Here is a 22735-nt window from a genome sequence, read left to right as displayed (position 1 = left end):
CTCCTCTACTTCCACATTGCCCACCTCACTATCCACCTTCTTCAACTCTTCCTCCACATCCTTCAACTATCCCTTCACCTCCTCATCACCCTAAACCTCCTCCACTTCCACGTTGTCCATCTCACCGTCCACCATCTCCAAGTTTCCCTCTACCTCCTTCAACTTTCTCTCCACCTCCCCATAACCCTGAACCTCCTCCACCTCCATATTGTCCACCTCACTATCCAACTCCCCCAATTCTCCCTCCACCTCCTTCAACTCACCCTCCAACTCCCCCAATTCTCCCTCCACCTCCTTCAACACTCCCTCTACCTCCTCATTACCCTCCACATCTATCAACTATAATAATTTTTTTCACATTCCTCTCCTCCATCACCTGCATCTCACCCCAGTCTCCTGCAGCTTCTTTTCATCCTCCATCTCTACCACACTCTTCTCTTCCATCTCCTCATCAAACTCCTTTCAATCTTCACTACCATTTCTGCCTCCTGTCGCTCCTCTGAATTCTCCTCCTCTATCACCTATAACTCAGCATCCACCCATCCTCCTTTTACTCCATCCTCACTGCCTCCACCTTTTCAGTGTGTTTGAGCACTGAGCTGTAGCAGAGGGTGTGTAGTAACCTGAGGAGGTACTAGTAGCTTACCTCGCTACCTGAGGGGGTAGCGAAGTAAAGGGGGTTTGGGGTAAGAGGGTTGAGAGATAAAGGGGGGAGCGAAGTAAGGGGGGAGGGTGGTTAAGGGGGTAACGAGTTAAAGGGGGGAGTGTGGTTAAGGGGGGATTGGGGTAAGGGGGGGCATGTGGTTATGGGGGTAGCAAAGTGAGGGCGGAGTGTGGTTGAGAGGGTAGCGAAGAAAGGGGGTAACAAGGTAAAGGGGTAGTGTGGTTAAGGGGGGGGAGTATGGTTAAGGGCGTAGAAAAGTAGAGGTGGAGCAAGGTAGAGGGGGTGTGATTAAGGGGTTAGCAAAGTAAGGGGTAATTGAGGTAGAGGGGGGAGTGTGGTTAAGGGCATAGCAAGGTAAGGGGTACGCGAGGTAGAGAGGGGAGGGTGGTTACGGGCGTAGCGAGGTAAGGGGTACCCGAGGTGGAGGGGGGAGTGTGGTTACGGGCGTAGCGAGGTAAGGGGTACCCGAGGTGGAGGGGGGAGTGTGGTTACGGGCGTAGCGAGGTAAGGGGTACCCGAGGTGGAGGGGGGAGTGTGGTTACGGGCGTAGCGAGGTAAGGGGTACCCGAGGTGGAGGGGGGAGTGTGGTTACGGGCGTAGCGAGGTAAGGGGTACCCGAGGTGGAGGGGGGAGTGTGGTTAAGGGCGTAGCGAGGTAAGGGGTACCCGAGGTGGAGGGGGGAGTGTGGTTAAGGGCGTAGCGAGGTAAGGGGTACCCGAGGTGGAGGGGGGAGTGTGGTTAAGGGCGTAGCGAGGTAAGGGGTACCCGAGGTGGAGGGGGGAGTGTCGTTAAGGGCGTAGCGAGGTAAGGGGTACCCGAGGTGGAGGGGGGAGTGTCGTTAAGGGCGTAGCGAGGTAAGGGGTACCCGAGGTGGAGGGGGGAGTATGGTTAAGGGCGTAGCGAGGTAAGGGGTACCCGAGGTGGAGGGGGAAGTGTGGTTAAGGGCGTAGCGAGGTAAGGGGTAAGCGAAGTAGAGGTGGGAGTGTGTTTAAGGGGGGATTGGGGTAAGGGCGTAGCGAGGTAGAGGGGGGAGTGTGGTTAAGGGCGTAGCGAGGTAGAGGGGGGAGTGTGGTTAAGGGCGTAGCGAAGTAGAGGGGGGAGTGTGGTTAAGGGCGTAGCGAGGTAGAGGGTACGCAAGGTAGAGGTTGGAGTGTGGTTAAGGGCATAGCGAGGTAAGGGGTAAGCGAAGTAGAGGGGGGAGTGTGGTTAAGGAGGGATTCGGGTAAGGGGGGAGTGTGGTAAAGGGCGTAGAAAGGTAGAGGGGGGTAGCGAGGTAGAGGGGGGAGTGTGATAAAGCGGTTAGTGAGGTAAGGGGTAAGCGAGGTAGGGGGGAGTGTGGTTAAGGGTGTAGCGAGGTGGCGGGGGGGAGTGTGGTTAAGGGCATAGAGAGGTAGAGGGGGGAGTGTGGTTAAGGAGGGATTGGAGTAAGGGGGGGGGAGTGTGGTTAAGGGCGTAGAAAGGTAGAGGGGGGAGTGTGATTAAGGGGTAAGCGAGGTAGAGTGGGGGAGTGTGTTTAAGGGGGGATTGGGATAAGGGGGTAGCGATGTAAACGAGTGTAAGGTAAAGGGGTAGTGAGGTAAATGGGAGCGATGTAAAGAGAGAAATTATTTAAAGAAGAATGAGGAAAGGAAAGGAAAAACATAATGGTGAGTGTTAGGCTTATGTTTGGACTACAAGTGTCCCAAGACTCTCCCCTCTTTTTCTTTCTTCTCACTGTACACACTCACACACACACTCACTCACTCACACTCACAAGAGCGCGTTCAGCCACATTCTTAAAATAACTCTCTGACGTGCACTGTCCTGCACAGGAATGTGAAGAGACAGGAAGTCAGGCCAACAGCGACTCGCCTGATTTGTCAGCTCTACACACACACACACACACACACACACACACACACACACACACACACACACACACACACACACACACACAAGCGCTAACTGGTGTCTCTTTTGCAGGTCCCACTACAGACAGTTTGTTAAACAGTTCAAATGAAGCATAGATAATTCCTGTATCTCTCTCAGATTATCTGTCTGTCTGAACATGAATTATTAGTAACTATCTATAAGTCTCTACTTATCTGACCTGTCTGTCTGTCTGTCTGTCTGTCTGTCTGTCTGTCTCTGTCTGGTTATCTGTATATTGACCTGTCTGTCTCTCAGTCAGTTTGGTTATCTATATATTGACCTGTCTGTCTCTCAGTCTATCTGGTAATTTATATATTGACCTGTCTGTCTCTCAGTCTATCTGGTAATTTATATATTGACCTGTCTGTCTCTCAGTCTATCTGGTAATTTATATATTGACCTGTCTGTCTCTCAGTCTATCTGGTAATTTATATATTGACCTGTCTGTCTCTCAGTCTATCTGGTAATTTATATATTGACCTGTCTGTCTCTCAGTCTATCTGGTAATTTATATATTGACCTGTCTGTCTCTCAGTCTATCTGGTAATTTATATATTGACCTGTCTGTCTCTCAGTCTATCTGGTAATTTATATATTGACCTGTCTGTCTCTCAGTCTATCTGGTTAGTTATATATTGACCTGTCTGTCTCTTAGTCTATCTGGTTAGTTATATATTGACCTGTCTGTCTCTCAGTCTATCTGGTTATTTATATACTGACCTGTCTGTCTCTCAATCTGTCTGGGTGTTTATATATATTGACCTGTCTGTCTCTCAGTTTATCTGGTTAGTTATATATTGACCTGTCTGTCTCTCAGTTTATCTGGTTAGTTATATATTGACCTGTCTGTCTCTTAGTCTATCTGGTTATTTATATATTGACCTGCCTGTCTCTCAGTCTATCTGGTTATTTATATACTGACCTGTCTGTCTCTCAATCTGTCTGGGTGTTTATATATATTGACCTGTCTGTCTCTCAGTTTATCTGGTTATTTATATATTGACCTGTCTGTCTCTCAGTTTATCTGGTTATTTAAATATTGACCTGTCTGTCTCTCAGTCTATCTGGTTATTTATATATTGACCTGTCTGTCTCTCAGTTTATCTGGTTATTTATATATTGACCTGTCTGTCTCTCAGTCTATCTGGTTATTTATATACTGACCTGTCTGTCTCTCAGTCTATCTGGTTATTTATATATTGACCTGTCTGTCTCTCAGTCTATCTGGTTATTTATATACTGACCTGTCTGTCTCTCAATCTATCTGGTTATTTATATACTGACCTGTCTGTCTCTCAATCTGTCTGGGTGTTTATATATATTGACCTGTCTGTCTCTCAGTCTATCTGGTTATTTATATATTGACCTGTCTGTCTCTCAGTTTATCTGGTTATTTATATACTGACCTGTCTGTCTCTCAATCTATCTGGTTATTTATATACTGACCTGTCTGTCTCTCAATCTGTCTGGGTGTTTATATATATTGACCTGTCTGTCTCTCAGTCTATCTGGTTATTTATATATTGACCTGTCTGTCTCTCAGTCTATCTGGTTATTTATATACTGACCTGTCTGTCTCTCAATCTATCTGGTTATTTATATACTGACCTGTCTGTCTCTCAGTTTATCTGGTTATTTATATATTGACCTGTCTGTCTCTCAGTTTATCTGGTTATTTATATATTGACCTGTCTGTCTCTCAGTTTATCTGGTTAGTTATATATTGACCTGTCTGTCTCTCAGTCTATCTGGTTATTTATATACTGACCTGTCTGTCTCTCAATCTATCTGGTTATTTATATACTGACCTGTCTGTCTCTCAATCTGTCTGGGTGTTTATATATATTGACCTGTCGGTGCACAATATTCACATTTAAAATAATTTAATAAAAATGAATGTAATACACATTTGTATTATAATAATTAAATTGAGCAGTTAATAAAATATAAAAAAAATATTTTAATTATAATTTATAATTTAATTCTAACGATACGATCTACTGAACTGTTCTACTTATTTCAGCATACTTTAACAAATGTCTTCATTACTTTCATCTTTCATCCATTCACTTCCTTGATTTGTGGAATTATGAAGATTTTCTCCTTTTAAAAGAAATTCTTGAAGCTGGACATGAAACGCTAAAGACGTTTTTTGCTAGATGTAATAACGAAAGTGGCAGCGATTTTGTGCATACGCAAAACAAAATTTTAGTTTTACAACACACTTAAACTTTCTTTCAGCTTCTCCCATTAGGGGGGACTGCAGCAGATCATCCGTATTCATGATCCGCATGTTCGATTTGGCACATGTTTTTACACTAGATGTCCTTCCTAACGCAACCCTCCCTATTTATCCGGGCTTGGGACCGGCACTAAGAGTGCATTGGCTTGTGCATCCCTAATGGCTGGGGTTGGATCCCTGACCGGGGATCGAACCCGGTCCGCAGCGGTGAGAGCGCCGAAGCCTAACCACTAGACCACCAGGGGAAAGTTTTACAACACACTACAAATGGTATTTCCAGGATGGAGTGAGTAGCTACAGTGACACTGTGCTTAAAGTGCGAGGCGGAGACTTAACAAACTTGCGGTCCACCATTCAATACGTTCCTGAGGGAACTCTGACTTTTAACGATGTTGCGCATGGAAAACGGGTTTGGTATGAATGTGTGTAGCATTACACCCCTAGTCTACCTGTATATCACACTTTCTTTCTGTTTGTCTAATGATGTCGTCGTCTTTCTGAAAGTCTGTTTTAAGTATGAGTCTCTCAGCACATGTATTTGACCTATTTATTGGTGTCTCTCAGTCTGTCTAACACGTTCTATCAGTCTCTTGACCTGTATATAGAACTGTCTGTTTACGTGTCTCCCCATCCATCTATTTGTCCAGCTGTGTATAGATCTGTTTATCCACACTTCTTACTGGTTTTAGCTATGTGGCTAATTGTTTCCTTCTGTGTCTCTATCAACCTGTCTGTCTGTCTTATGTCTTTTTTAATTTTTATTAGGTTGTAGTCCGTCTTATGTCCTTTAACTGTCTGTCTACCTGTCTCAGAGTTTTGTTGCAGTCTACTTGTAAATATTAAATATGCTGTATGTGTGCTGAGTGTGTGTGTGTGTGTGTGTGTGTGTGTGTGTGTGTGTGTGTGTGTGTGTGTGTGTGTGTGTGTGTAGTTTCCTGCTGCCCTACTAACTGAGTACCATGTCAGTAAGGTGTAGGATTACAGAGGATTATCAGTAAATAACACACCGCTCGCTGCAGGACACATGGCCTTTAACCCCCCGTCTTTACACATTCATGTGGGTGTGGGTGCCAATACTTTAGCACATAACTGTAGCAGCATTGATTAGTCCTAAAACCACAAACAGGCTGTGAATAAATGTTTAAAATGTTTAAAACAAAATGTGAATCTCTTAAACATGCAACTGTAATTGAACCTTTCTGAAATAAACTGTGGTGTGATTGGATACAGGGTTGTTTTTTGGCAGGAAATAAATTGTGGTGTGGTTATATATACGGGGTTGTTTTTTGGCAGGAAATAAACTGGTGTGATTGGATGCGGGGTTGTTTTTTGGCAGGAAATAAATTGTGGTGTGATTGGATACGGGGTTGTTTTTTGGCAGGAAATAAATTGTGGTGTGATTGGATACAGGGTTGTTTTTTGGCAGGAAATAAACTGTGGTGTGATTGGATACGGGGTTGTTTTTTGGCAGGAAATAAATTGTGGTGTGATTGGATACGGGGTTGTTTTTTGGCAGGAAATAAACTGTGGTGTGATTGGATACTGGGTTGTTTTTTGGCAGGGAATAAACTGTGGTGTGATTGGATACGGGGTTGTTTTTTGGCAGGAAATAAACTGTGGTGTGATTGGATACTGGGTTGTTTTTTGGCAGGAAATAAACTGTGGTGTGATTGGATACTGGGTTGTTTTTTGGCAGGGAATAAACTGTGGTGTGATTGGATGCGGGGTTGTTTTTGGGCAGGAAATAAACTGTGGTGTGATTGGCTACGGGGTTGTTTTTTGGCAGGAAATAAACTGTGGTGTGATTGGATGCGGGGTTGTTTTTTGGCAGGGAATAAACTGTGGTGTGATTGAATACGGGGTTGTTTTTTGGCAGGAAATAAATTGTGGTGTGATTGGATACGGGGTTGTTTTTTGGCAGGAAATAAATTGTGGTGTGATTGGATACGGGGTTGTTTTTTGGCAGGAAATAAACTGTGGTGTGATTGGATACTGGGTTGTTTTTTGGCAGGGAATAAACTGTGGTGTGATTGGATACGGGGTTGTTTTTTGGCAGGAAATAAACTGTGGTGTGATTGGATACGGGGTTGTTTTTTGGCAGGGAATAAACTGTGGTGTGATTGAATACGGGGTTGTTTTTGGCAGGAAATAAACTGTGGTGTGATTGGATACGGGGTTGTTTTTTGGCAGGAAATAAACTGTGGTGTGATTGGATACAGGGTTGTTTTTTGGCAGGGAATAAACTGTGGTGTGATTTGTTATGGGGTTGTTTTTTCTGGCAGGAAATAAACTGTGGTGTGATTGAATACAGGGTTGTTTTTTGGCAGGAAATAAACTGTAGTGTGATTGGATACGGGGTTGTTTTTTGGCAGGAAATAAACTGTGGTGTGATTTGTTACGGGGTTGTTTTTTGGCAGGAAATTGTGGTGTGATTGGATACAGGGTTGTTTTTTGGCAGGAAATAAACTGTAGTGTGATTGGATACGGGGTTGTTTTTTGGCAGGAAATAAACTATGGTGTGATTGGATACGGGGTTGTTTTTGGCAGGAAATAAACTATGGTGTGATTTGTTACGGGGTTGTTTTTTCTGGCAGGAAATAAACTGTGGTGTGATTGAATACGGGGTTGTTTTTGGCAGGAAATAAACTATGGTGTGATTGGATACGGGGTTGTTTTTGGCAGGAAATAAACTATGGTGTGATTGGATACGGGGTTGTTTTTTGGCAGGAAATATATTGTGGTGTGATTGGATACGGGGTTGTTTTTTGGCAGGAAATAAACTGTGGTGTGATTTGTTACGGGGTTGTTTTTTTCTGGCAGGAAATAAACTGTGGTGTGATTGGATACGGGGTTGTTTTTTGGGCAGGAAATTGTGGTGTGATTGGATACGGGGTTGTTTTTTGTCAGGAAATAAACTGTAGTGTGATTGGATACGGGGTTGTTTTTTGGCAGGAAATTGTGGTGTGATTGGATACGGGGTTGTTTTTTGTCAGGAAATAAACTGTGGTGTGATTGGATACGGGGTTGTTTTTTGGCAGGAAATAAACTATGGTGTGATTGGATACGGGGTTGTTTTTGGCAGGAAATAAACTATGGTGTGATTTGTTACGGGGTTGTTTTTTCTGGCAGGAAATAAACTGTGGTGTGATTGAATACGGGGTTGTTTTTGGCAGGAAATAAACTATGGTGTGATTGGATACGGGGTTGTTTTTGGCAGGAAATAAACTATGGTGTGATTGGATACGGGGTTGTTTTTTGGCAGGAAATATATTGTGGTGTGATTGGATACGGGGTTGTTTTTTGGCAGGAAATAAACTGTGGTGTGATTTGTTACGGGGTTGTTTTTTTCTGGCAGGAAATAAACTGTGGTGTGATTGGATACGGGGTTGTTTTTTGGGCAGGAAATTGTGGTGTGATTGGATACGGGGTTGTTTTTTGTCAGGAAATAAACTGTAGTGTGATTGGATACGGGGTTGTTTTTTGGCAGGAAATTGTGGTGTGATTGGATACGGGGTTGTTTTTTGTCAGGAAATAAACTGTGGTGTGATTGGATACGGGGTTGTTTTTTGGCAGGGAATAAACTGTGGTGTGATTGAATACGGGGTTGTTTTTGGCAGGAAATAAACTGTGGTGTGATTGGATACAGGGTTGTTTTTTGGCAGGAAATAAACTGTGGTGTGATTGGATACAGGGTTGTTTTTTGGCAGGGAATAAACTGTGGTGTGATTTGTTATGGGGTTGTTTTTTCTGGCAGGAAATAAACTGTGGTGTGATTGAATACAGGGTTGTTTTTTGGCAGGAAATAAACTGTAGTGTGATTGGATACGGGGTTGTTTTTTGGCAGGAAATAAACTGTGGTGTGATTTGTTACGGGGTTGTTTTTTGGCAGGAAATTGTGGTGTGATTGGATACAGGGTTGTTTTTTGGCAGGAAATAAACTGTAGTGTGATTGGATACGGGGTTGTTTTTTGGCAGGAAATAAACTATGGTGTGATTGGATACGGGGTTGTTTTTGGCAGGAAATAAACTATGGTGTGATTTGTTACGGGGTTGTTTTTTCTGGCAGGAAATAAACTGTGGTGTGATTGAATACGGGGTTGTTTTTGGCAGGAAATAAACTATGGTGTGATTGGATACGGGGTTGTTTTTGGCAGGAAATAAACTATGGTGTGATTGGATACGGGGTTGTTTTTTGGCAGGAAATATATTGTGGTGTGATTGGATACGGGGTTGTTTTTTGGCAGGAAATAAACTGTGGTGTGATTTGTTACGGGGTTGTTTTTTTCTGGCAGGAAATAAACTGTGGTGTGATTGGATACGGGGTTGTTTTTTGGGCAGGAAATTGTGGTGTGATTGGATACGGGGTTGTTTTTTGTCAGGAAATAAACTGTAGTGTGATTGGATACGGGGTTGTTTTTTGGCAGGAAATTGTGGTGTGATTGGATACGGGGTTGTTTTTTGTCAGGAAATAAACTGTAGTGTGATTGGATACGGGGTTGTTTTTTGGCAGGAAATTGTGGTGTGATTGGATACAGGGTTGTTTTTGGCAGGAAATTAACTGTGGTGTGATTGGATACAGGGTTGTTTTTTCGCAGGAAATAAACTGTGGTGTGATTGGATACAGGGTTGTTTTTGGCAGGAAATAAACTGTGGTGTGATTGGATACTGGGTTGTTTTTGGGCAGGAAATAAACTGTGGTGTGATTGGATACAGGGTTGTTTTTTGGCAGGAAATAAACTGTGGTGTGATTGGATACGGGGTTGTTTTTTGGCAGGAAATAAACTGTGGTGTGATTGGATACGGGGTTGTTTTTTGGCAGGAAATAAACTGTGGTGTGATTGGATACGGGTTGTTTTTTGGCAGGAAATAAACTGTGGTGTGATTGGATACGGGTTGTTTTTTGGCAGGAAATAAATTGTGGTGTGATTGGATACAGGGTTGTTTTTTGGCAGGAAATAAACTGTGGTGTGATTGGATACAGGGTTGTTTTTTGGCAGGAAATAAACTGTGGTGTGATTGAATACGGGGTTGTTTTTTGGCAGGAAATAAACTGTGGTGTGATTGGATACGGGGTTGTTTTTTGGCAGGAAATAAACTGTGGTGTGATTGGATACGGGTTGTTTTTTGGGCAGGAAATAAACTGTGGTGTGATTGAATACGGGGTTGTTTTTTGGGCAGGAAATAAACTGTGGTGTGATTGAATACGGGGTTGTTTTTTGGCAGGAAATAAACTGTGGTGTGATTGGATACGGGTTGTTTTTGGCAGGAAATAAACTGTGGTGTGATTTGTTACGGGGTTGTTTTTTGGGCAGGAAATAAACTGTGGTGTGATTTGTTACGGGGTTGTTTTTTGGGCAGGAAATAAACTGTGGTGTGATTGGATACGGGTTGTTTTTGGGCAGGAAATAAACTGTGGTGTGATTGAATACGGGGTTGTTTTTTGGGCAGGAAATAAACTGGTGTGATTTGTTACGGGGTTGTTTTTTGGGCAGGAAATAAACTGTGGTGTGATTTGTTACGGGGTTGTTTTTTGGGCAGGAAATAAACTGTGGTGTGATTGGATACGGGTTGTTTTTTGGCAGGAAATAAACTGTGGTGTGATTGAATACGGTGTTGTTTTTTGGGCAGGAAATAAACTGTGGTGTGATTGGATACGGGTTGTTTTTGGGCAGGAAATAAACTGTGGTGTGATTGAATACGGGGTTGTTTTTTGGGCAGGAAATAAACTGTGGTGTGATTTGTTACGGGGTTGTTTTTTGGCAGGAAATAAACTGTGGTGTGATTGAATACGGGGTTGTTTTTTGGGCAGGAAATAAACTGTGGTGTGATTGAATACGGTGTTGTTTTTTGGGCAGGAAATAAACTGTGGTGTGATTGGATACGGGTTGTTTTTGGGCAGGAAATAAACTGTGGTGTGATTGAATACGGGGTTGTTTTTTGGGCAGGAAATAAACTGTGGTGTGATTTGTTACGGGGTTGTTTTTTGGCAGGAAATAAACTGTGGTGTGATTGAATACGGGGTTGTTTTTTGGCAGGAAATAAACTATGGTGTGATTTGTTACGGGGTTGTTTTTTGGGCAGGAAATAAACTGTGGTGTGATTTGTTACGGGGTTGTTTTTTGGGCAGGAAATAAACTGTGGTGTGATTGGATACTTTAGTGGTTTTAGACGGGAAATGAAGTGCGGAAGTGACGGGTACGGGCGCATATTAGACAGAAACTGCACAATAGTCAGGTGGGTGCAGAGACATTTTAGACAGGAAGTGAACTGTGGTTTAACTGGTAACGAGGATGTTTTATGCAACTGAACTATGTTCTAATTGGACACAGTGACTTTTTGGGCGGGATCTGAACTATGTTTTGATTGGATACGGGAACATTTTGGGTGGGAACTGAACCGTGTTCTGATTGGTTCATGTAATTCTAGATGAGAAGTAAACAGTAGTGCATTAAGGTGTGACCTGTGTTCTGTACAAGTTTATTTAAACTGTAATTATTTCATTATTATTGCAGTGTGTTTTAATACCTGACCTGTTTTAACGCATGTGTGTGTGTGTGTGTGTGGGTGTGTGTGTGTGTGTGTGTGTTTCTGCAGGACGGTTTGGATGCTCTGGTCTATGACCTTGATTTTCCTGCCCTGAGGAAGAACAAGAGCATTGACAACTTCTTAAACAGATGTGAGTAATGTACTTCATGGTCTTTTTCTTGAGGGAGGGGGTTCCTTCTCCTTCTCTTTCTCATCTCCATCTCTATCTCCCTAACAGCTGGACTGAACTCTCCTCATTATAATGGGCACTAATGGTGTTTATTTTCAGAGACACTAAGCCCTGAAGCCGGTTCTCTCCTTCACTGCTTTACTTCCTGTTTATCCTTCTACCACTCGTTACCTGAGAGTATTAACGTAGAGTCAGACCAGGGCCGGATTTATCTGGGGCTTGACGTCCTTGTGTTAGAGGTCTTCATTAGATGGACATTCTCTCTCTCTCTCTCTCTCTCTCTCTCTCTCTCTCTCTCTCTCCCCCCCTCTCCCCCTCTCCCCCTGTAGACAAGGACACGATCAGTAAGATCCGGGATCTGCGGATGAAGGCTGATGACTATGAGGTGGTGAAGGTGATTGGGAGAGGAGCGTTCGGAGAAGTGCAGCTCGTAAGATCTCAGTCCTCTTTTCTTTAAATTATTGTTTTTCTAGCGTGGTTCTGTTTATCACTGCGATTTAAATTACTTACTTAATACTTTTAATATTAATCAAAATCATCTCTCTGTCAGTTAATTAAAGAACTCTTAAACTAGGGCAGTAGAATAGGCAGGAAAATAATAGCTAGAGAGCAGGGAAATGGGGGCAACAAGGAAATAGGGAAGATTGGACCTTAGGAAACCAGGACAGAAAAGGGACATGGGATGCTTTGACAAAGGGGAACCAAGGAACTAGGATACTCAGAAGTCCAGACAATAGTAAACCAGGTCTGCTTGGACAGTAGGAGACAAATAAAGTTAAGGTGAATATGAGACTAGCTTGAAGCTTGGACAAGCGGAGAACTAGTTTTGTTTGGGCAATATGGAACTAGCTTAGGGAATAGGGCAATTGAGATAAGAAAGCTAGGGAAGCCTGGATCAAGGGGCATCAGGCAAGCTTGGGCAATATGGGGCGTGGGCAATAGGGGGCTAGGGCAGGTAGGACAATATGGGGCTTGGACAATAGGGGCTAGGGCAAGTAGGACAATAGGACAGTTAGGACATAATTCGGAGGAAGGTGATCCCAGTAGAGGTGAGACCCCATGATATTAAGACCCTGAGACCCTGTGTGTGTGTGTGTGTGTGTGTGTGTGTGTGTGTGCGCACAGGTGAGACACAAGGCCAGCAGTAAAGTGTATGCTATGAAGCTTCTCAGTAAGTTTGAGATGATAAAGCGCTCTGACTCTGCCTTTTTCTGGGAGGAGAGAGACATCATGGCCTTCGCTAACAGCAACTGGGTTGTACAGGTACAGCGTGATTTTAATGTATACACACACACACACACACACACACACACACACACCCTGTGTGTTTACTCGACAGAGTGGTTTTGAGGCATGTCCTGATGGTTTCTCTCGTCCTGCAGCTGTTCTACGCCTTCCAGGACGGCCGTTATCTCTACATGGTGATGGAGTACATGCCCGGAGGAGACCTGGTCAACCTGATGAGCAATTACGACGTGCCCGAGAAGTGGGCTCGCTTCTACACCGCCGAGGTGGTGCTGGCGCTGGACGGCATCCACTCTATGGGCTTCATCCACAGGTCACATTACGCCGTCCTGACCTGATTTAAATAAGGGATCTTTTTTTTTTTCTCTCACTTTAAAAGCACGAATGTTTCCACGTCACTAACAGCGAGTGAATGTTCAGTTCCACCAAATAAAGGAAAAAGCGGCGCAGGAGAAGACCAGGGTGATGAATTTCACTTTTCCACAATGACCTGCTCCAGTCAACTCTGTTTATTAAACGTTACAGCATTAAAAAGTGGAATCCATCACACTGTGGATGTCCTGCTGGACTTTTTTCCTTCTTCTTTTGAGATGTTATAATTAACCTTCACTCTTCTCTGAAGATGTTCCTTGTGCTCATTCAGCTACAAGGATGTTGATCACATCAGGTACTTTTGTAGGTGAGGTGAGGAGGTCTGGGGTGCAGTCAGCGTTCACAGCAGGAGATCTTTCACTCAAACCCATGGAAAGCAGATTTTCTTGGAGCTGGCTTTGTGCACAGTGTGGGTCTTCTATTTCAAGTGAACGGAAACTTTCTTTCATCCAAAGACGTCATATACAATTGTGTGCCTCTGAGTTTGGGGAAGAATTACATCTGGGTGGACTACATGTACTGCATATCATCATGAAAACATCCCATCAATAAGGTATGGTGGAGGAAGCATCATGATTTGGACCTACTTTGCTGCATCAGAGCCTGGCCAGCTTGCAGTCATTGAGTGGTAGTCAGAGCCCAGACCTCAACCCCATGAAGATGTTTTAGAATGACTTGGAGAGCCACACACATCAGACGTCCAAAGAATATGTCAAAGCTAAAGCTGAAATTCCTCCTGCCTCAGGAAGCTCCTGGTTGAGGTTATTGCTTCCAAGTGGGGGGCAATCAGTTATTAATTCCAAGGGTTCATCTACTTTTTCCATTACCTTTTTGGAAGTTTGAATGTGTTCAATAAAAACATGAAAGATCAGAACATTATATTTGTCTATACGCTTGAGTTAGATGAAGATCAGATCACATTTTATGACAAAACGAAATTCCAAGAGGTTCACATACAAAAATAGGAAATTCAGCATGGTTATATATGGTAACTTCTCCAAATTCTTTTCAGCAAAAGTTTCAAAACAGCTTTCTGTACTGTAACTCTTCAACAAGCTCAGCTACACCCTCTGCCTGAAAGTGTGGAGACCCCTGACTTTTCCACACAGATGTGGTTCTTCCCCAAACTCGCAGGCACACAATTCTACAGCAGATCTTTGAACAAGGAGATCAAAACTTGTTTCAGCATGACATTTGTGCACAATGCCAGCTCCATGAAGATCCACTTTACACAAAGTGGAAGATCTCTTACTATAAGTCTCCGGCCCTATTAAACAATAGAATGTGGATGCTGACTGCACCTCAGGCCTCCTCACATCAGCTCACCTACATCAGGACCTGAGCACAAATGAGCAGAAATCTCCACAAAATCTAGTGGAACATCACTCACAGGGTTTTGGGGAGATCTGCAGGTTAATTGTTTGGTTCTGATCACGATTCAAGGTGGGATTTTTTTTTCTGTTCACAGGGACGTAAAACCCGACAACATGTTGCTGGATAAAACGGGCCACTTGAAGCTGGCGGATTTCGGCACTTGCATGAAAATGAACAAGGTTTAATGACTGTTTAATTCTGTAGATTTTTCTCAGTGACCAGGCTTCAGTATGACACGGTGGTGTTTTTTTCAAGGATGGTATGGTACGATGTGACACGGCAGTAGGAACTCCAGACTACATTTCTCCAGAGGTACTGAAGTCTCAGGGTGGAGACGGCTACTACGGCCGAGAGTGTGACTGGTGGTCTGTGGGAGTTTTCCTCTACGAGATGCTTGTCGGTGAGTAACACACTCTCCACACACCAACAGATGAATGAATACAGAGAGCTCAAGATAGAGAGACAGACAGGGGAAACAAAACCAGACAGACAACAAGACAGCAACACAGGATTATGGAAAGAAGGTGAGACAAACAGTTTGATGGAAAAAGACAGCCAGACAGATGTTAAGACGAGACAAAAAAAAGACGGCTAGACAGATGCATGAGATAAGACGGAAAAAGACGTCCAGACAGATGCATGAGGCGAGACGGAAAAGACGGCCAGACAGATGCATGAGGCGAGACGGAAAAGATGGCCAGACAGATGTATGAGACGAGACGGAAAAAGACAGACAGACAAATGGTTAGACGAGGCGGAAAAAGATGGACAGATGTTAAGATGAGACGGAAAAAGCAGGGCAGACAGATGTCAAGACAAGTCAGAAAAGATGGTTAGACAGATGTTAAGAGGAGACTTTAAAAAACAGACAGACAGATGTTAAGACGAGACGGAAAAAGATAGACGGACAGATGTTAAGACAAGACAGAATAAGACGGCCAGACAGACAAAAGACGGCTAGACAGGTGAGACATTCTGTCTTGTCTTAACATCTGGACAGCTGTACAGAAAGGCAGCAAGAAAGAAAGACAGCCAGACAGGCGAACATAACAGGTTGATGGATAGTGTGTGAGACAAATAAATTGGACTTGAAGGAGGACAGACAAGAAATGACAGATGAATGGAGAAAAAGCCAAACAGATGGAGGTGAAGATATAATGGAAAAAGATAGACAGAGAGAAGGACAGCAATTGGGACAGACAGAAAAAGAAGGAAGAACTGGAAGACAGCTGAATGAAACAACTGAGACGGATGGATGCATGGGAAAATATGGCCAGATAGATGGACAAAAATGCAGCAAAAAAAGGACATGCAGACAGGTATAAAAATAAATAAATGACCAGCAAGACGGATGGACAGAAATACTGATGAATAGATGATCAGAGTGGGCGGATGGAAAAAGATCGATGGATAAGTATAATGAAAAATAGAAATATTATTGTGCTTTACTGACGGCGCAACATGACGTGTTCAGGCGACACGCCGTTCTACGCCGACTCGCTGGTGGGAACCTACAGCAAGATCATGAACCATAAAAATGCTCTGACGTTCCCCGATGACAGCGACATCTCCAAAGACGCCAAGAGCCTCATCTGCGCCTTCCTCACCGACAGGTGTGTTTCTCCTTTCAGCACCAATATACCTGCCTGCCGGGTTTACATGTGTCTCACCTCGTCTCCTGTGACCTTTTTTTTAGGGAAGTACGTTTAGGACGTAACGGAGTGGACGAGATCAAGCGCCATTCTTTCTTCAAGAACGACCAGTGGACCTGGGAGAACATCCGTGAGAGTGAGGGGACTGCTTCACCTGAACATGAACATCTGTTCCTATTGCACCAACCCTTCTCATTTCCATCTTTTGTGTGTGTGTGTGTGTGTGTGTGTGTGTGTGTGTGTGTGTGTGTGTGTGTGTGTGTGTGTGTAGCGGCCGCCCCGGTGGTGCCAGAATTGAGTAGCGACGTTGATACAAGCAATTTTGACGATATCGAGGAGGACCGAGGAGAGGAGGAAACCTTTCCCATACCTAAAGCCTTTGTGGGAAACCAGCTCCCGTTTGTGGGCTTCACCTACTACAGTGGTCACCAGTGAGCGCACAAGCACAAACACACACATGTGCACTGCTTTGAAAGTCTATTAGAAGAACAATAATGCTCAAGATAATAACCAAACCCTCAGCAGTCATGTGTCCTGGTCCAAATGGGAGCTCTGGTTCTGGTGGGTTCTGGTTCATAGAGCCGAGATTCAGATCCAAATGTTTGACTTGGATTAGTTCTCAGACTAACCCTGTACCTCATGTGGTCTGAGCTTTCTTCAGTTCCCCAATCACACCTTTAGATCCCACCTACCATTGAGTCCCATGTAGAGGTCGACCGATTTTACTGATACCAATATTCATCTGATAAGCTTATAAAATGGATTCTGAATAAAAAATAAATAAACACTCCATGTAAAACAGTACTGGACTTTATTACAAAAATAAAAAAGATACCGAATCATGAAGATGTGCTTAATGAAATAAATATATACTATATTAATTAGATTAAATTGTATATAAATTAGATTAATAAATATTGGTCAATTAAAAACATGCATTTAAATCCAAAGTAACCCTCCAAATAAAAACAATTACATCCAACATGAATTAAAAAAACAAAAAAACACTTAAAATAAACAGCATCAGTGATTCGCCTCTCTTGTACCGCATAATGCAACCCGGAAAAATTATCAGTATGTATTTTGTTTACAATTAACTACCGGTGCAGATTGATCAGCTAAACCGATGAATCAGTCGACCCCCTAGTCCCATGTATAGTCTGATGCAGAACATGGAGCTAAATGAGTTCTCAGACTAATCCCGTTCCACGTGCATTGAGCAGTCCTATGTAGTGATCGACTTATTTTACCAATAAAAACTAGCACTTCATATAAAAATTACACAAATAAAAAGTGCTGAGTCATGAAATAAATGAATATGCTCATTATATTAATATATATTGAGGTAAATAGTAGACATGCATTAAAAGAAAAACTACAAAAATATGAAATAAATAAATTTTTAAAAAAGCCATTTAAAGTAAACTGCATGTGATGTCAGTGATTTGCCTCTAGAGGCCACTCTCTTTGTGTATAACGCAACCCGGAAAAAATATCACTATGGATTTTTTTTTTTTTTTTTTTTACAATTAACTATCGGTGCAGATTTACCATCAAACTGACCTCTAGTCCCATGTATCATTTGATGCAGAACATGGAGGTAAAATATATTACTATTGTTTCATCCAAAGATTTGCATGAATTCTTGGACCAAACCTGTACCTTGAGTTTTCTTCACCAAAAGATCCCACCTACCATCAAGTCCCATGTGCAGCCTCTCATTACTTATATTCAGAGATATTGCAAAAAATGTGGAATTTTGAATTTAAGGATAAAAAAATTTGGAGAATCCCTGGTATCTGGCAGTGATGGATGTTCTTTGGTTTAGGTTTTCACGGGGTCCGAGCACGAAAACCAGCAACAAGCATGCCAGTGCTATTAAAGAGGACAAAAGCCAGGTAAGAACCTAAAGAATACTTGATCAGACATTGATCACTAAATAGTGTATGATGATACCACCTGTGCCCCGTATTTGCTGGGACAAGTAAGAATGCTAATCCTGAATTAATGTGCAGTTGGAGAATCTGCTGAAGAAAATCCACCAGTTGGAGGAGCAGCTTCATGGAGAGATGCAGCTCAAGGACGAGATCGAGCAGAAGTGCAGGTATATCATCTTCTTGGGATATTGTAGTGTAGAACGTGCTCTGTACCTGGATATCTTAACTTCTCCTCTGTATGTGAACCTCAGGTCCTCCAGCATCAAACTAGAGCGGATTATGAAAGAGCTGGATGAAGAGTGTAACACGAGGAAAAGTGCAGAAGCCAGCGTGTCCCAGCTGGAGAAGGACAAGATGATGCTGCAGCACCGAGCCACTGAGTACCAGAGAAAAGCAGATCAGGAGGGAGAGAAGAGACGCAACCTGGAGAGCGAGGGTTGGTTCAGACGCCTTTTCTTATTTCCTGATCTTGGTTTATATTATGTGATATTCTTTTACCAGTGATAGTGATGATGATGATGATGAGAATGATGATGCCCCAGAAGAATATTCTGTTGTAACCGCTCTCATTTCCGGTTTAGTTTCCACTCTAAAAGAGCAGCTGGAGAACATGAGGAAGCTCAGCCAGAACACCCAGGCTTCCAGTGAGAAGATCACCCAGCTGCAGCACCAGGTCCTGATCTTACACACTTTCCATTACATATTCAGGTTGAGGCACATGAGCTTTGCTTTTTTAAATCAGGCATATTTACATATGTTTTATTTATGATTTGGTTTCGGTTTATTCAGTCATATGCAGGTGAGATATTGGTTTAGATTAGACAGGAAATGGTTCTGGTTGGTCACCAGGATCTAGTTGACCATCGAGGTTTGGTTGACCATTGGGGTCTGGTTTGGCCAATGGGATCTGTTCTGGTTGGACATCGAGGTCTGTTTGACCACTGGGGTCTGGTTGTCTTTCAAAATCTGGTTCTGGTTAACCATTGGAGTCTAGTTGTGCTTTTTTATTTTTGTGGTTATTTTATGTTTATTTGTGTTGCGCTTTTAACACCACTTTTGAACATTGTCTCAGAGCAGCTTTACACAGATAATGTGGTGATAAAAATAAATAAGTGTAAGTTTGTCCATGATGAATGAGCCGGTGGCAACTGTGGTGAAGGAAAAACTCCCTGAGATGCAGAAGGAAGAAACTTTGAGAAAAACCAGACCAGAATGATCAACCCAAACCAGATGACCATTGGTTGACCATTGGAGTCTGGTTTGGGTTGATCATTCTGGTCTGGTTCTGTTTGCTCATTGGTGTCTGGTTCTGGTTGGCAATTGGTGTCTGGTTTTGATTGATTATTGGGGTCTGGTTGACTATTAGTGTCTGGTCCTGATTGACCATTGGTTGGTTCTGGTTCTGATTGACTATTGAGGTCTGATTTTGGTTGATCATTGGGGTCTGCTTCTGGTTTACAATTGGTCTCTGGTTTACAATTGGTGTCTGGTTCTGGTTGATCATTGGGGTCTTGTTGTGATTAACCATTGGGGTCTGATTGTTTATTGGCATCTGGTTCTGGTTAAACATTGGGGTCTGGTTGTCTATTGGGCATTTGGTTCTGCTTGTGTATTGGGGTCTGATTCTGGTTGAACATTGGGGTCTGGCTGTTTATTGGGGGTCTGATTTGACAATTTTATCATCAACTATTTTGTCAAATTGGTCATAAAGCCTCACTGCTCATTAGGCATAATTGGGTCATTTGGTTTGATTAGATTCTGGTTCTAATTTGTTTGATTGGCCAGTGGTGATTGGTGAATTTTCAGAAGGTCTCATTGGCAGTCAGGCCTCATTGACTATCGGGTCTGATTGGTTTTATTGGTAATATTCATTTTTACTGCCCACCGGTTCTGATTTGTCATTGGGTTTGATTAATAGCTTCAGGAGGCCAACGACCTGCTGCGAGCGGAGTCTGATACGGCAGCACGCCTAAGGAAGAGTCAGACCGAGATGGCAAAGTCTATGAGTCAGCTGGAGTCGCAGAACGGAGAGCTTCAGGAGAAGATTCGAGCATCTGATGACGCCAGGAGACAACTAGAACGAGAATTGCTGCAGTTGCAGAACATGCTGGACACTGAGAGACGAACCTACAGCCAGGGATCTGAGGAGATCCGTCAACTGGAGGGTACGTACAGAGCAGGACATGAGTTGGGTCTCCAGGAGGGTATAGGATTACAGTAATGTGTAGTATGCTTAAGATTGTTCTTGGGAAGGGGACTAAAGGTACTCCAAAATTACACTAGAGAGAATCTATATACTGTAAGGGGGACTAAAGGTACTCCAGATGTACACTAGAGAGAATCTGTATATTGTAAGAGGGACTAAGAGAGAATTTCCACTGCATAGTCCTGTATATTGAAGGATACTAAAGGTACTAGACAGGATATCCACTTGGTAAACATGTACCATGAGATTTTTAGCGATGTCCTCGTTATCTCACAACTTGTGTGTGTTTGTGTGTACGCATGGCAGCTCGCATTACGGGGCTTCAGGAGGACAACAAGAACCTGAAGCTGAGCATGTCGAAGGTGGAGATGGAAAGAAAGCAGGCACAGGAGAGGAACAACATTTTGGAGAAGGTGCGCTTTGTACCAACATTGTTATAAATATATATTTCAAAACATCACTGAGATAACTCTGTGTCCTGTGTGTGTGTGTGTGTGTGTGTGTGTGTGTGTGTGTGTAGGAGAAGAACAGTATGGAAATCGATCTCAACTATAGGCTAAAGATCCTGCAGCAGCGTTTGGATCAGGAGTTAATGGAACACAAAGTGACGCGAGCTCAGCTCACGGATAAATACGAGTCCATCGAGGAGGCCAAGTCTGCTGCCATGCACGGTGTGTGTGTGTGTGTGTGTGTGTGTGTGTGTGTGTGTGTGTGTGTGTGTGTGTGTGTGTGTGTGTGCGTATGTGCATGTGTGTGCCCGTGTGTGCGTATGCGCGTGTGTGTGTATGCATGTGTGCGTATGTGTGTGCATGTGTTTGCGTATGTGTGTGCATATGTGCGTGTGTGTCTGTTTGTGTGCATATGTGCGTGTGTATGCGTGTGTGTGTGTGTTTGCTTATGTGTGTGCATATGTGCGTGTGTATGCGTGTGTGTGTGTGTGTTTGCGTATGTGTGCATATATGCGTGTGTGTCTGTGTGTGTGCATGTGTGTGTGTGTGTTTGCGTATGTGTGTGCGTATGTGCGTGTGTGTCTGTTTGTGTGTGTGTGTGTGTTTGCTCATGTGTGTGCATATGTGTGTGTGTGTGTGTGTGTTTGCGTATGTGTATGCATATGTGCGTGTGTGTGTGTGTGTGTGTGTGTGTGTGTGTGTGTGCGTATGTTCGTGTGTGTTTTTGCGTGTGTGTGTGTTTGCGTATGTGTGCATATGTGCGTGTGTGTGTGTTTGCGTATGTGTGTGCATATGTGCGTGTGTATCTGTGTGTGTGCGTATGTTTGTGTGTGTGCATGTGTGCGTATGTTCGTGTGTGTGTGTGCGTATGTTTGTGTGTGTGTGTGTGTTTGCGTATGTGTGTGAGCATATGTGCGTGTGTGTCTGTTTGTGTGTATACGTGTGTGTGTGTGTTTGCTTATGTGTGTGCATATGTGCGTGTGTGTGTGTGTGCGTTTGCGTATGTGTGTGCATATGTGCGTGTGTGTGTGTGTGCGTTTGCGTATGTATGTGCATATATGCGTGTGTGTGTTTGTGTATGTGTGTGCATATGTGCGTGTGTGTCTGTTTGTGTGCATATGTGCGTGCCTGTGTGTGTTTGCTCATGTGTGTGCATACGTGCGTGTGTGTGTGTGTTTGCGTATGTGTGTGCATATATGCGTGTGTGTGTGTGTTTGCGTATGTGTATGCATATGTGCGTGTGTGTGTGTGTGTGTGTGTGTGTGTGTGTGTGTGTGTGTTTGCGTATGTGTATGCATATATGCGTGTGTGTGTGTGTGTTTGCGTATGTGTGTGCGGGTGTCTGTGTGTGCATATATGCGTGTGTGTGTTTGCGTATGTGTGTGCATATGTGCGTGTGTGTGTGTGTGTGTGTGTGTGTGTTTGCGTATGTGTGTGCATATGTGCGTGTGTGTGTGTGTGTGTTTGCGTATGTGTGTGCATATATGCGTCTGTGTGTGTGTGTTTGCGTATGTGTGTGCGGGTGTCTGTGTGTGCATATGTGCGTGCGTGTGTGTGTGTTTGCGTATGTGTGTGAGCATATGTGCGTGTGTGTCTGTTTGTGTGTATACGTGTGTGTGTGTGTGTTTGCTTATGTGTGTGCATATGTGCGTGTGTGTGTGCGTTTGCGTATGTGTGTGCATATGTGCGTGTCTGTGTGTGTGCGTTTGCGTATGTGTGTGCATATGTGCGTGTGTGTCTGTTTGTGTGCATATGTGCGTGCGTGTGTGTGTTTGCTCATGTGTGTGCATACGTGCGTGTGTGTGTGTGTGTGTGTGTGTTTGCGTATGTGTGTGCATATATGCGTGTGTGTGTGTGTGTTTGCGTATGTGTATGCATATGTGCGTGTGTGTGTGTGTGTGTGTGTGTTTGCGTATGTGTGTGCGGGTGTCTGTGTGTGCATATATGCGTGCGTGTGTGTGTGTGTGC

The 22735-nt window shown here is 43.5% G+C and overlaps 1 protein-coding gene across 5 annotated transcripts in view; it reads left to right on the top strand.

The window, feature by feature from the left end:
- rock1 (Rho-associated, coiled-coil containing protein kinase 1) overlaps positions 1–22735 on the top strand; it is a 61822-nt gene that overhangs the window by 22329 nt on the left and 16758 nt on the right. For 4 of the 5 annotated variants that reach the window (XM_083540891.1, XM_083540889.1, XM_083540888.1 and 1 more), the window contains exons 2-17: positions 11412–11493; positions 11862–11962; positions 12658–12795; positions 12915–13090; positions 14618–14702; positions 14779–14923; positions 15998–16136; positions 16220–16311; positions 16447–16606; positions 18004–18073; positions 18191–18279; positions 18364–18548; positions 18694–18785; positions 20031–20277; positions 20625–20731; positions 20839–20989. In XM_083540891.1, coding sequence (XP_083397017.1) covers positions 11412–11493; positions 11862–11962; positions 12658–12795; positions 12915–13090; positions 14618–14702; positions 14779–14923; positions 15998–16136; positions 16220–16311; positions 16447–16606; positions 18004–18073; positions 18191–18279; positions 18364–18548; positions 18694–18785; positions 20031–20277; positions 20625–20731; positions 20839–20989 — 2059 coding nt within the window. Of the gene's footprint in view, positions 1–11411; positions 11494–11861; positions 11963–12657; positions 12796–12914; positions 13091–13534; positions 13607–14283; positions 14703–14778; positions 14924–15997; positions 16137–16219; positions 16312–16446; positions 16607–18003; positions 18074–18190; positions 18280–18363; positions 18549–18693; positions 18786–20030; positions 20278–20624; positions 20732–20838; positions 20990–22735 lie in introns of those variants that run through there. The other variant, XM_083540892.1, reaches the window with a different exon arrangement.

Source organism: Silurus aristotelis (genome assembly GCF_946808225.1).
Source record: "Silurus aristotelis genome assembly, chromosome: 5".
In the NCBI taxonomy this organism is placed as follows: domain Eukaryota; kingdom Metazoa; phylum Chordata; class Actinopteri; order Siluriformes; family Siluridae; genus Silurus; species Silurus aristotelis.
This window is presented reverse-complemented; position numbering and strand designations above follow the sequence as displayed.